The 13,316-nt window shown below is 40.7% G+C and overlaps 1 protein-coding gene across 1 annotated transcript in view; it reads left to right on the top strand.

The window, feature by feature from the left end:
- The window catches only part of HELZ (helicase with zinc finger), a 639,316-nt gene that overhangs the window by 214,346 nt on the left and 411,654 nt on the right, over nucleotides 1-13,316 (top strand). Inside the window, 1 exon segment of the mRNA XM_029599344.1 lies at nucleotides 7,587-7,854. Within this exon segment, the coding sequence (XP_029455204.1) occupies nucleotides 7,587-7,854 (268 nt within the window).

The raw sequence follows: 13,316 nt of genomic DNA, 5'->3' as shown, positions 1-13,316 counted from the left end.
AGGAACCCTTGGACATCCAGCACACTCCAGGAACTGAAAGCCTTTTCAGAATGCCTCTTGAAAGCGGTTTGAGCATGAGGACAGATGGAGACTGAGGACTGAGAAGATGACTCTGGAGACATGGACAAGTTGCTGAAGACTTGGACATGATGAAGGCTCAGGATGTGGAACATGACGAAGGTTCAGGACTTGGAAATATGACTAAGGCTCTGAGAGAGACCGGGACTACTGTGCACCCAACACAACCCTGGGGCTGGCCGGTACTGGACTCAAAGACTTGGAATAAGACAGAAGCTGGAACAAGAACTTCAAGGACCAGGGACAGGACTCAGGAACTCAGAACTCAGACTTTAAAACCAAAGAAGGACTTCCGAAGGCTTGAACTAGCAACAAAGACTCTGAAGACTCTAAATAGGACGAAGGCTTTGAACCAGGAACAATGCTAGGACTTGGATTCAGGAATAAGACAAAGAGACCATAGGAACCAGGAGAACTAGGAACATGAAACAGGAAACGCTGCGGTCCCTTTAAATTCTAAGCAGAGGTGCATGCACCTAGGGAGGCAGCACACTGTGACAGTGAATATCAGCAGGGTTTCAGGCCGCACAAAAAACATGGGTGTCATCGGATGGGGATAGGCTGCACAGGAAGCAAGCAGCGTTGGTGGCAGCTCCTGCCTTGGGGTGCAGTGGCAAGGCTGAAGTAGCATTGGCAGCATAGGTGGAGTTGGAAGATGAGTGAGGCTGCTCAAGGGGCCCTCCTTTGAGCAGAATCACAACAGTAAAGGGGTTGAGTCTGACAACAACAGAGGCAGGCTGAGCGGCCTATCCAGAGACTAGCACCAGGCTTTTGAATTGCAAGAACAATCCAAATCCATTTCCATACATACAAGTAGAGGGAACACTACAATTTTTCATAGAACGATAGTCACATCACTATGGATAAATTGGTATTAAAGATTATTCATCAAGAATATTACCCAAATTTCAAAAATCTACCACCACAAAAGCCCCTGCACCGTTATCAGCATTATTTAAAATTACAGCTGGAAGTATTATCCCAAGAGTTACAAGCACTTGTTCAATCAAAAGTAATTCAACCAGTCCCTTGTTGACAAGGGAAAGGATTTTTTTTTTTTAAATCTTATTTATTTATTTTATTTATTTGCAGTTTTTATATACTGACATTTGTTTAGTAACCTCACATCGGTTCACAATTAACAGAAACATTGCAGCTGTGCCAACTAGAACGAACATGTGCAACAGTATGTATACAATTGAAAAGAAAAACAGCATAGTGGTATCTTAATAATACATATTAATCCATAACAATTCACAAGAAACTTATAAATACCATCATTACTCCCTTGGCCCTCAAAGTGCAGGAGATCCACTCTAAGAAAAGACTAAATAAGGAAATAAATAATAAGCAACTATTTAATTTACAGAAAGCACTAGATAGGAATTATAAATTATTTAACAGAACAGTTTAGCATTTATGAGGTTACTCATGCACAGGGATCGGGCTACTTTCTGGTCTAGCGGTCACGCTATCATTTATAAACTTTTCTAGCTGAAACGGTTGAAAGAAAGTGTAACTTAACTCTTTAAATTTGACAAGGCACTTGCAGGGAAATCTGAGAAAAACTGCGCACCCAACTGTATTACTCTTGATTTTAACTCTAGGAATTGTTTTCGCCTTAACTGGGTTTCTTTAGAAAAATCAGGAAACATTTGAACTCTCAGACCCATATATAACTCCATTTTACTACGGAAATAAACTTTAAGGACCCAGTCCCTATCAGTGTCCAATAGGAAAGAAATTAACAATGTTGCTGGTTGAGCTTTTTCTTCAGCCAATGTTTCAAGAATTTCAGATAAGTTCAATGGGGACAATGTTTGCATTTCTCGACTTTCAGCGGGGCTTTTTCTTTTCGTAGGAAGGTAATAGATCTTTGATAGAGGGGGTAGCATAGCCTGAGACATTTTCAAATTCTCCATTGCATACTTATTCCACATTTCTACAGGAGAAACTGGAATCTTTTTTGGAAAATTGATTAACTTCAAGTTCTTACTTCTCATTTGGTTTTCCATGTTTTCAACTTTCCTCAAAAAATATAAATTATCTTTTACCATTCCAATATGTTGTTTTTTCACCTCCCCTATTTCTAGTTTTAATATATCCACTTGCTTTTTATTTTCTATAAATTCCTCTTTCAATTTTAGTATTTGCAGCTCCAATTGGGTCAGTTTTTTCACAATGGGTCTTATTTGCAGAGAAACATTTTTATTCAAAGTCTCAATCGCGATCCAAATGGATTCCAAGGAAAAAATGTCTGGTCTTACCATCGGGGCCAGGTCTGTCTCAAACTCCTGCAGTGTTCCTTCATCCATGTCTATTCCGTTCTGCCAGGCAGCAGTCCGTTCCCCAGCCTGAATCTTTCCTCGTCGGGATTCTCCTCCGTCTAACCCTGAAGTTGCTGGCTGTTCTGCGCTGGCTGGAGCTTCCTCCACTCCTTGCGGGATCTCCTCCCTGGTGTGACCCGGATACCGTTCCGGGTGGCTCAGGTTAGTCATCCGACTTGCAGCAGGGTTCTTGGGAGCTGTTCTCTCCGCTGGGGACAAAGATGTTATTGAGTCAAGGAAGGCGCCGGATGTAAGTGCCTCTCGTCGGCTATCTTCCAGCGACTCCGCTCTCAGTATATCAATTCCTCGGAGGATATGTTTGTCCATTGGCCCACGAATGATGCCTTGTGAAGAGGCCTCCAGATTCAGCCTCTCATGGGCAAGTCTTGCCACCCCCGGACCTTCCTTTAGGCACACATGTGCCCAAAGTCAGCGGTCTTGAAGAGCCTGTGGCGTCCTTGGATGACATCACAGCACTTTGCCCTGTAAAAAGGTTCCTCTAACATTCCATCCTTGCCTCAGCAAACAGGTCCCTTGCCTTGCTCCGGTCTTCAGCCTTGCTTCAGCTGCAACCCTGCTCCACGTCCACCTTCAACTTCAGCCTTAGCCTTGTCTGGGTTCTAGCCTTCGCCTGCTTCTCGGATCTGACTGTAGTCCCAGCCCTCTGGATCTAGTCATAGCCTGGCCTGTGCCAAGACTCATTCGCCGCCATTTATTTATTTTATTTATTTAGGCATTTTTATATACCGAACATATTGTATACACCTCATGTCGGTTTACATAGTTTAGTGGACAGTCTTTAACGAACTGTCCTAAAATCATTCAAGAGAGTAAAATAACAATAAATAAAATAAATATAAAAATAAACTAAAAAATACAATCACCCTGTAAAAACATATAAAATTATATCCTAATCATTCTAAAATAACCATAGGGCTTTGCTCCTGAGGTTGAGTCAATTGCACCACAGCAAGAAGGGCTCACGCTTCGTCACTCTCAACATCTAGGTGGCTTTCCCATTGTATAGCTCATTGTCATAGAAGCAAAAATCATCAAATTCCACAACCAGTAAAAACCAATCAGTTAAGAGCTGTTGCCACAACATTGCTCATTTAAACTCCTCATCCATACAGGACATTTGCAAAACAGCAACTTGGTCCATAATACATACTGCTACACAGCACTATTGTTTAAAGCAAGAATCTCGAGCAGATAGTAAATTTGGACACTGTGGGCCTGATTTACATGCTTAAGCTGGATTTACATGTGTAAATGCACTTTACCCGTGTAAGTGGGCTTTAGAAAAATGCTACAGTATATGCCATTAAATTGTCCATAGAATATTCACGTGTAAGTGCACTTCACGCACATAAATGGCTTTTGAAAACTGTTACAATAGTATCTTACATATATATGTGTAACTCTTTTGAAAATTCACCTGTTAGTGCTCAGCAGTGTTTTAAATCAATAACCAACTTCCTGCTCAATAGCTTGGGCTGCAAAAAAAAAAAAAAAAAAAAAAAAAGATTTAAAGGAGTAGCCCTTACCTGGGGAGACCTAGCTTCTGTGCCTGCTTTGTTATGCTTGTCCACAGAGAAAACGAAGTTGCTTACCTGTGACAGGTGTTCTCCATGGACAGCAGGGCAAACAGCCACACAATCTCTCCTTCCTCCCAGGGAAGTTGAATTCAAGCTTGGAAAAGGACTGAGGGAGAGGCGTGATGTGGCATTACCATGGGAACTCCCACTTATGCCAAGAATATACTCAAAGAACTTTCTGGACTAGGAATGAAAAAGAACTGTCATGGCACCGTCTGAGGACATCACCAGCTTGTGTAGCTGTTTGTTCTGCTGTCCACAGAGAACACCTTTTACAGGTAAACAACTTCACTTTCCAGCACTGCCTCAACTTGTTTCCTGCAGCTCCTTTCTGTTATTGGACCAGCTGCTATTTGTCTGACCCTGTGGTAGCCTAGTCCCTTAAAGGGTAGATTGGGTGAAGGTTGATAATACAGGATGGAGCGGAGCCCAAATTCCAGGGAGAAAGCATGTGGTCTGCTGACATAATCCAACAAGGGTTTAGTTTGACTAATAGGAAGCTTCCTTCTGCATGAGAGAGAAACAGGTTTTGACCAATAGAAAGCCCAGGGTTTGCTTTCACCCATCGGAAGCTTACTACAGTACTACAGACAGACAGACACTGGCTTTCATTATATAGGATAAAATGAAAAAATATAATGATCTTTTTAACTAAAGTATATACTCTAAACTCAAAATGTGGCATGTAGGCCCATCACATTAATAGTGTAGGTGCAAGATGTGAGCTTGATGAAGTTTTAATATTGTATTTTAGTACAAGGATTTCATAATCTTTGGATTTTAATAAACCACATTGCAGATATAAGAATATAAAACCATAAGATTTGTCATACTGGGTCAAACCAAAGGTCCATCAAGCTCAGTATCCTATTTTCAACAGTGGCCAATGCAGTGCCAGGATCCCAAAAGGTTGATAGATTCTGTATTGCTTATCCCAGGGATAAGCAGTGGATTTCCCTATCCATCTTGATAATGTTTTATGAACTTTTCTTCCAGAAACTTGTCCAAACCTTTTTTAAACCCAACTACACTAACAGCTTTTACCACATTCTCTGGCAACAAATTCCAGAGTTTAATTATGCATTTTCTCCTATTTTTAGGGACCAATTAAAACTCGCTTATCTGGAATAGTGATTGAAGCAAACTGTGCTATTAAGTAAATTTTTCCAGCAGAGATTTGCAGAACATTTGCTTGGAGTTTATCTTTTAATTTTACTACAGTTATTCTGCAGGAAGAAGATTATTTTATTTTTGGTTTATTTTGAGAAAAAGCTTCTTATGCTATTTATTTGTCAACTTATGTAAACCCCTTTAGCCCTGATTGCCCTTCTTTGGGGAAGACCTGGGGGCTATAGCTGAGGTACCATGGACTTTTATTTGTGATCACTGTGGGGCAGATTTTATAAATCTGCGTACACGCGTACTTTTGTTCGCGCACCAGGCGCGAACAAGAGTACGCGGGATTTCAGTAGATACGCGCGTATCCATTAAAATCCGGGGTCGGCGTGCGCAAGGCTGCCCAAAATCGGCAGCCTACGCGCGCCGAGCCGCGCAGCCTGCCTCCGTTCCCTCCGAGGCCGCTCCGAAATCGGAGCGGCCTCAGATGGAACTTTCCTTCGCCCACCCCTCACCTTCCCCTCCCTTCCCCTACCTAACCCACCCCCCCAGCCCTATCTAAACCTCCCCCTACCTCTATCACGAAAGTTACGCCTGCTCGAAGCAGGCGTAACTTTGCGCGCGCCGGGCTGGCTACCGCGCTCCATGTTCCGGTCCGGGGGCTGCTGTCATGCCCCCGGGCCGGAACTACACCCTGGACATGCCCCCGAAACTCCGCGTCACTCCCGGCATGCCCCCTGAAACGTCCCCCGACACGTCCCTCCATGTAAGCCCCGGGACTTACGCGCGCCGCCGAGCCTATGCAAAATAGGCTCGGCGCGCGCAGGGGGGATTTGGGGTAGGTTTTCGGGGGGTATGCGCGTACCCCTTTGAAAATCTACCCCTAAGGGTTTTGCACTGATTTTTGCCCACTTCCTCTCTGTAGTCTAGCCATTGTAATAACATGCCTTGTTAGGGAACCACAGAAAATGGCTACTTTTGAAAGCCAATATCTGTATAGACTAAACCTTACCTCTAGATTTTATTCATTTAAAAGAATTTATATCCCACATCTTCACAGTTTGAGGCAGGGAGCATACAGAAACATTCATAAAAGATGTTGCTCTTGTGCAATGGCTGGGATTTCATTTCCCTAGGGATTGTGAATGCATGGTTTTCCCCAGCATATGGGAACTTTACAGATTGTTCAGAATTTTAGCAAACACCTTGTGACCGTATAACTACAGTGCTTAAATCTCTCTGCCTTGGTTGCCTATTGAATGGTGTATAAAGTACAAAATCTCCATGATAGTTTACAAGCTACCAACAGCAATATAGCTCCTTAGATTGGTGCAATTTTATGGCTGTATGTGCCCACCCATGCTCTGCATTCTGCAGATAGTGGGCTCTTAGAGATTCCATCTTTTTGAACTGTTCACTTGACAGAGCATTTTCTGTTGAAGGTCCATTGCTCTGGAGTATTCTCCCCATCTATTTGTGGTCTATGTCTAATCCTACATTATTTAGGAAAACATTAAAACCATTTCTTTTTAAGATGGAACGTGGGGATGATTCTGTGTAGTACCAGGTATTTGTTATTTAGGAAAATGTGAAAAACCTTTTTGGTGCTCAGGGATGACTCCAGTACACAGTATCAGGTATTCTATTCATTTATGAATTCTTTGGTACTTATACTTTTGTTATGTATTTTTTTTTTTACCAGTAGGCTAATAGTGTCTGTTTCTCAGTTTTTACTTGCTTATTTTATTTTGATTTATCTGTTTGTTTTTATTATGTCTATTCTGTAATTTTTATATGTTATATTCTTTTAAGATTTTTTGTTTCTGTTTTATTAGTTTTTTATATTTTCTATGTATGTTTTGTTGTAATCCTCCTTGAACCATGGAATGTATGGAATGTAAATTATCTAAATTAAAATCTACTGCCAGGAATTTAACCCAGGAAACTTTGAATGTAAGTAAACAATACCTCTTGGTGCCACCTAAGTAATTTTAAATAATTACATCTAACATATTAAATAACCAAGATAGTGTTTACTGAATAATATATTGAGCACTAAACATGTTTTTTTTTCAGTGTTTTTAGTTGTATTATATTCTTCTGTGTGCATCTATGTATTAGTTGTGCTTGCATGTACCCAAGTATCTGGAGTTCCATAGTAGAGGTCATGGAGAATACATTTGGAAAGCTTATATTCTTACATCAGTTTGAGTAAAATATCACAAATAAGGTAGCAATCTAAATATGTATCTTCTCGCAGGAGAAAGTCATGTAATGTTGGGTGATAGGTTAGAATATGTCCCTTGTATGTATATATCTCATAGTTAACACTGTTTTGGGGCATATTCAAGTATATTAATAGATTCAAGAACTGTAGATTTCCTTATTTTATGCAACTTAACTTGGATACAACCCAGAAACCTTGCTTATGTAGGAAAATCACCTTTATTACATTTTTTTCATGCAGATCTTGAATACTTGATGTATGCACGACAACAGCTCTTAACCACAGCTAAGCGTTGGGATTCTACTTCTAAGACAATTGTAGATTTTGAGCCTAATGAAACTACTGAATTAGAGAAGAGCCTCCTTATCCGATACCAAATTCCTTTGTCAGCTGACCAACTTTTTACACAGTCTGTTCTGGATAAATCATTGACCAAGTCGAACTATCAGTCAAGATTGCATGACCTCCTGTACATTGAAGAAATAGCGCAGTATAAGGAAGTCAGCAAGTAAGTAAAGATTTTAATAGCTTTTATTGGTTTTCTTTTCAGAAAGCATGTAGTGTCTAGCTTTCTTGTTACATGAAAATGTACCTCAGTTTGGCTTAAAGTAAAAGACACAGCTATTTTTTCCATTCCATTGGCAGGATGGTAAGTTGGTGCAGAAACCTGGAAGTATGAATGTTAGTTAAAAGAAGAATAGATTGACAATGATGCATAATCAGATGAGTGGTAGCTTTTAAGATAGAAGTGAGCTAAATGCTTCAGAAACATAGGTCGAATGATGAATCCAGCGAAAACGGGGGTCGGGGGTGGGGGTGTGGGGTGTGGCGGGCCTCTGAAAGCCCACAGCCTTCGCACCACCACGGTGTGCTGGCTTTCGCACCGAATAGTGCCACCGTGAAAGGTGCTATTCGGCGTGCTACTGCCAATGATAACATTGGTAACGTTATTGCCGGCAGTGAAAACACCACCCACTCCTCCCCTCCCCCTAATTTGCATGCTATTGCCCACGAAAAGGGCCTTTTTGCGTGCGATAGAGTCTTATTGCACGCGATACAGCCATATCGCGTGCGATAAGCCTTTGATAAATGACCCCAGTAGTTGGTATGGATGGGCAGACTAGGTAGGCTGCACGGTCTTTTTCTGTCCATCATGTTTCTGTATTCCTATGATTTAAATTTCAAATGGCCCTACAAAGAAAAGCTGAATCATTTGTCTGTTAGTTATGGAAGCCAACACTGGCCCTTGGTACGAAGATTGCTAGTAAAGTAAGTTCTTGAGGTTCAGGACTGGGAGTGTGGTAGAGATTTTTATAAATGTGCTCAAACGGTGATGAAGATCAGTATCGGTGGACTTAAAGTTACCATCATCACCCTCTTCTCTTCTGAGCTTTCTGTGTAGTTGATTTCTTAGTTTCCTGCTGCTCAATTTCTTTTAGTTTGCAGCAAAAAAAAAATGGAAATGACGTAACAGCTCAGGAAGTTCAGAAGGTGTAAGAAAAGATAGAAAACTTTACAAGTTCTCTCTGGTATAAAGGGTTAATCTGTTGATGGCTGATGCTGAAATATGTTAAGATGTAAGAACTGTGCCTATTGTTTTCTTTTATTAAGGTCACGATTAAAAGGTTTTATTGCCAGCATCTCTCTACATGGTTCATTAATGGATTTAGCTGAATGCCATGTTTTTATTGCAAAATATGTCCTATGTAGTTCTTATGTCTAATGAATTAGAAACTCAGAGGTGTGTTATGATTTTTTTTTTTTGTTAAAAAAAAAATAAAATTCAGCTGTAGGGTATGGATTCCTTTTGCTATATTCAATGATCCAGCAGTCATTCCCTAGAGGAAATAGCATTGTCCACAGAATGATATATGGGCTTGGCAGCCAGTTCAACAATCCAGCAGACTACCACCTAGTGCTTTATAATAATGTTACTATACATTTTAATTTTAAAGTAAGTTATTGGAGAAATTATGTTTTCCTCTAAGGACTGATTAATCTGAAACATTTTAGATACTTCTCAGCATCTAGTTTTCATAGCATGTGAATTAGCAAAATTATTATATATAAGCCCAAGAGAGGTTTTGTTCCGCAAAAAATTAGTATTAATACAGTCACACAAAGCATGAATTATTATTATTATTATGTAACTGTCAAAAAAGTAATTATGCCTTTGTTTAGTTTATATGCAAGTGAATGGTAACTGGTACTTAGACTTATACATTAAATTAATTGAAAATGCGACCAGAACCTAATTTATAATGAAGATATTTCTATCAGTGCTTATTTATTTATTTATTAAAAGTATTTATATTCCGCTTATATCAGACTACAATTATTAAAAAACAGAAAAAAATATACATACAGACCATATTCAAAGTAAAGCAACAATAAATATAGGACAATTAAAAGCAATTGAAATTATACAGATGAAATAAAATTGAAAAAGAAAAAAAATTCTTATTGAGCAGCATAAAACATTAACTATTAAATTTCAATCCAATTGAAAGGCCTGTCTAAAAAAGTACGCTTTCACTTTTTTCTAAAAACACCGATGTCTTTGGTAACATGTAGTGTCAACGGTAATGCGTTCCAAAGGCTGGACCCTGCTACAGAGAACAACCTTTGACGTATCTCCTTTAAACGGGCGCTCTTAATGGAAAAAACTAACAATAAGGGGTCAGTTTTAAAAGGTGTGTGTCCATGTGCGAGCGGCTCCTGGCGTGCACACATGGATGCGCCAATTTTATAACATGCGTGCGCATGTGCGGGTGGGCTCCTCCACATGCGGAGGAGGGGGAGGGGTGTTTTTAATTTATTAAATTACATGTGGAAACGCGAGTAGGGCTTCCCCTAACCCTATCCTTCCTCCTTCTTTCCCTTTCCACCCTGACCCCTAAACTAACCCTACCTATCCCCAATTTTTTTATTTTTATACTTACTGCTCCTCTGGAGCAGAAGTAAACTCCGTGCGCCGGCTAGCTGCTGGCACGTGCTTCACTGGGACAGTGTCTAATTGCGCTGTCCTGGCCCACCCCCTCCCTGCCCAAAACATGCCTCCCAGCCCGTCCCTTTCAGTAGGCCCAGCACTTGTGAGCGTATTGGGGGGTTACACTTGTGGCCCGGCCCGTTCTAAAATGCGCCTGGCGATGCGTGTAACCCTCAATTTTACTGTACACAGGTCTTTGAAAATTCAGGCTTTAGTTCTGATCAGAGGAACGCAATCGATTGGGAGCATAAGATTGCAACATGTTTGTCAAATAACTTGGGCCATTCATATGCAATGCTTTAAAAATTAAAACTGCAAATTTAAATTTAATCCTATATTCAATTTGTAACCAATGTAGTTCAATAGGTTTTGGTGAAATATGTTCTCGTAACTGAGTGGCCATTATTAATCATGTAGCAGAGTTCCGCAAAGCTTTAATAGCCCATAAAGAAGTTGATGGTAACCCTAAAAAAACAGAATTACAGTAGTCAATGGTACAACCAACAAATGCCTGCACAATAGACTGAAATTCATTTATTTCTAGGATACGTTTCAAATGTATTAGAAGGCAGATTTTGAAATATCCAGATTTTAGTATTCGGGCCGTATGATCTTTGATGCTCAATCTATTATCAAATAATACATCGAGATTTCGTACAGAGTTTTTTGAATGGGACAGTGGACCCCAAAATAGCAAGCAAACTGATTTGATATCTGGATAAAAAGTCATGTTCACATGACTGATGACCTCAGTTTTATCTATATTGAGGATAAGATGGTTTATCATTAATCTCCTGAAAACACATAGAGATCCGATTCAGGATTAAACGTGGATCCCCTTTTACAATAAAATAAAGCTACAGATCATCTGCATAACATTCTAAATGGAATTCCAAGTGTATCCAGGAGTGAGCAAAGCAGTCTGAGATATACATTAAACAAGACTGCTGCCAGTACAGATCCTTGTGGTATCCTACCTTGTGGAAGAAGTATGTGAATAATTTGAAAAACTTAAAAAAATAATATTTTTTGTTTACAAAATGGATTTTAAAGACATTTTACTTGTCTTATAGTAATATTTTAATGTAAATGATAATTGTAGCAGTTACAGCAAATTATAAGCCTCATAAGGTATGAGCATTCAGATCACATATTTGTTTCCTAATTCCTAAAGGTTTTTTGCTCATTGGTAAGTGTGTTAAATATGTGCAACATTCTTATAACAAGATTTAAGCCATAGCCTTTTTAGTCAAGGGCTCTCTATGTTATTAGCTTACAACAATGATTTGGTTTATAAAAGATGAGACCTGAAGATCAAAATTTATCAAGTTGAACAGCCCTAAACTGAAAAAAAGGCATTGCTGTCAGTATATGATTGTTTTGGGGGGGGGGGGGGGGGTGTCTGGAACTGTACATTTTTATTAGTCTACTTTCCGAAGGAAGAAAAAGTAAGCATATAATTCCACCATGTCTGTGTCCATCTCTCTAATAACTTTTGTGTTTCATGTCCTATCCACACCATATTTTAGGTCATGACAGGGATCTAAGAGAATCCTGACACAGAGAGATTTTTGGAGCCACATATATGTGTTGGGACATGTGCAACCCGGAAAATAGGCTGGATTAGTTCTATGTGCAACTTATAGATTTTTTTTTTTTTTTTTAATTAAAAAAGATGTTTTAGTGTTGCTTGCCAGTGCTATCACATTAATGTTGCGCGCTGATGAATAGAAGAGTTTTTGTTTTGTAGAATGCTCATGGCATGTATCTACTGTGAGATGCCACACATTGCTTAGTGTGCTTAAGGGTGAATTTTAAAAGCTTGGCGTGCACATCAATTAGAGGATATGTGAATATGTTGGGCCGAGCGGATTTTAAAAGCCGCCCAGATATGTGCATTTCTACTGCTGCGCGCTCAAAAGTTTTTCCCAAAAAAGGGACGGGGTGTGGGCTGGTCTGGGTAGGGCATGTACGTTCCTGGATTTCACATTGAAATTAACATGTAAATACTTACATGCACCAGTATGCAAGGGTTCCCAGTCGCATAACTTTACTTCTGCTATGGATAGGGTGTAAGACATAAAACATAAAAAATAGATCAGTGGGGTTTTAAGGGCTGGGGCTAATGGGGGAAGGAGGGCTATTAAACTAGGGGGGTTTAGAAGTCCTATTCCTTAACTGAGAAAACGGGGAATGAACTGGGAAAATGGGCAATGACAGAGTGCATGACTATTAAAATGTTCCGTATGCAGTAGAAGTGGCATTTGCACGCTTACCGTATTTTTCGCACCATAAGACGCACCTAGGATTCAGAGGGGGGAAATTAAAAAAAAAATAAAATTTTTGTGCTAAACCGGCTCTGTCCCCGGGCTGGGCGTCTTATGGAGCAAATTAGGGGAGTGCATAACTTTTTTTTTTTCTCCCCATTTTGTTTTCTGGTCTGGGGAAGGCCATTTCGGTCCACTCCCCAGATCAGAAAACTTTTCTTTCTCTGGGAACCCCTCCATCCCAACCCTTTAAATTAATTAACAACCCCCCCACCCTCCTGACCCACCTCCAAGACCTGCCAAATTAATTTACCTCAACCCCCCACCCTCCTGACCCCCCCCAAGACCTGCCAAAAGTCCCTGGTGGTCCAGCGGGGGTCCAGGAGCGGTCCAGGAGCGATCTCCTGGGCTTGGGCTGTCGGCTGCCAGTAATCAAAATGGCGCCGACGGCCCTTTGCCCTTACTATGTCACTGGGGCCGACCAATGGCAGTGGTAGCCCCTGTGACATAGTAAGGGCAAAGGGCCATCGGCGCCATTTTGATTACTGGCAGCCGACGGCCCAAGCCCAGGAGATCGCTCCCGGACCGCTCCTGGACCACCCGCTGGACCACCAGGGATTTTTGGCAGGTCTTGGGGGGGTCAGGAGGGTGGGGGGTTGTAGTAAATTAAGTTGGCAGGTCTTGGTGGAGTCAGGAGGGTGGGGGAGTTTTGTT

The sequence above is a fragment of the Rhinatrema bivittatum genome, chromosome 4, assembly GCF_901001135.1.
Source record: "Rhinatrema bivittatum chromosome 4, aRhiBiv1.1, whole genome shotgun sequence".
In the NCBI taxonomy this organism is placed as follows: Eukaryota; Metazoa; Chordata; class Amphibia; order Gymnophiona; family Rhinatrematidae; genus Rhinatrema; species Rhinatrema bivittatum.
The sequence above is the reverse complement of the archived record's forward strand: the minus strand, read 5'-3'. Positions and strand labels throughout refer to the sequence as shown.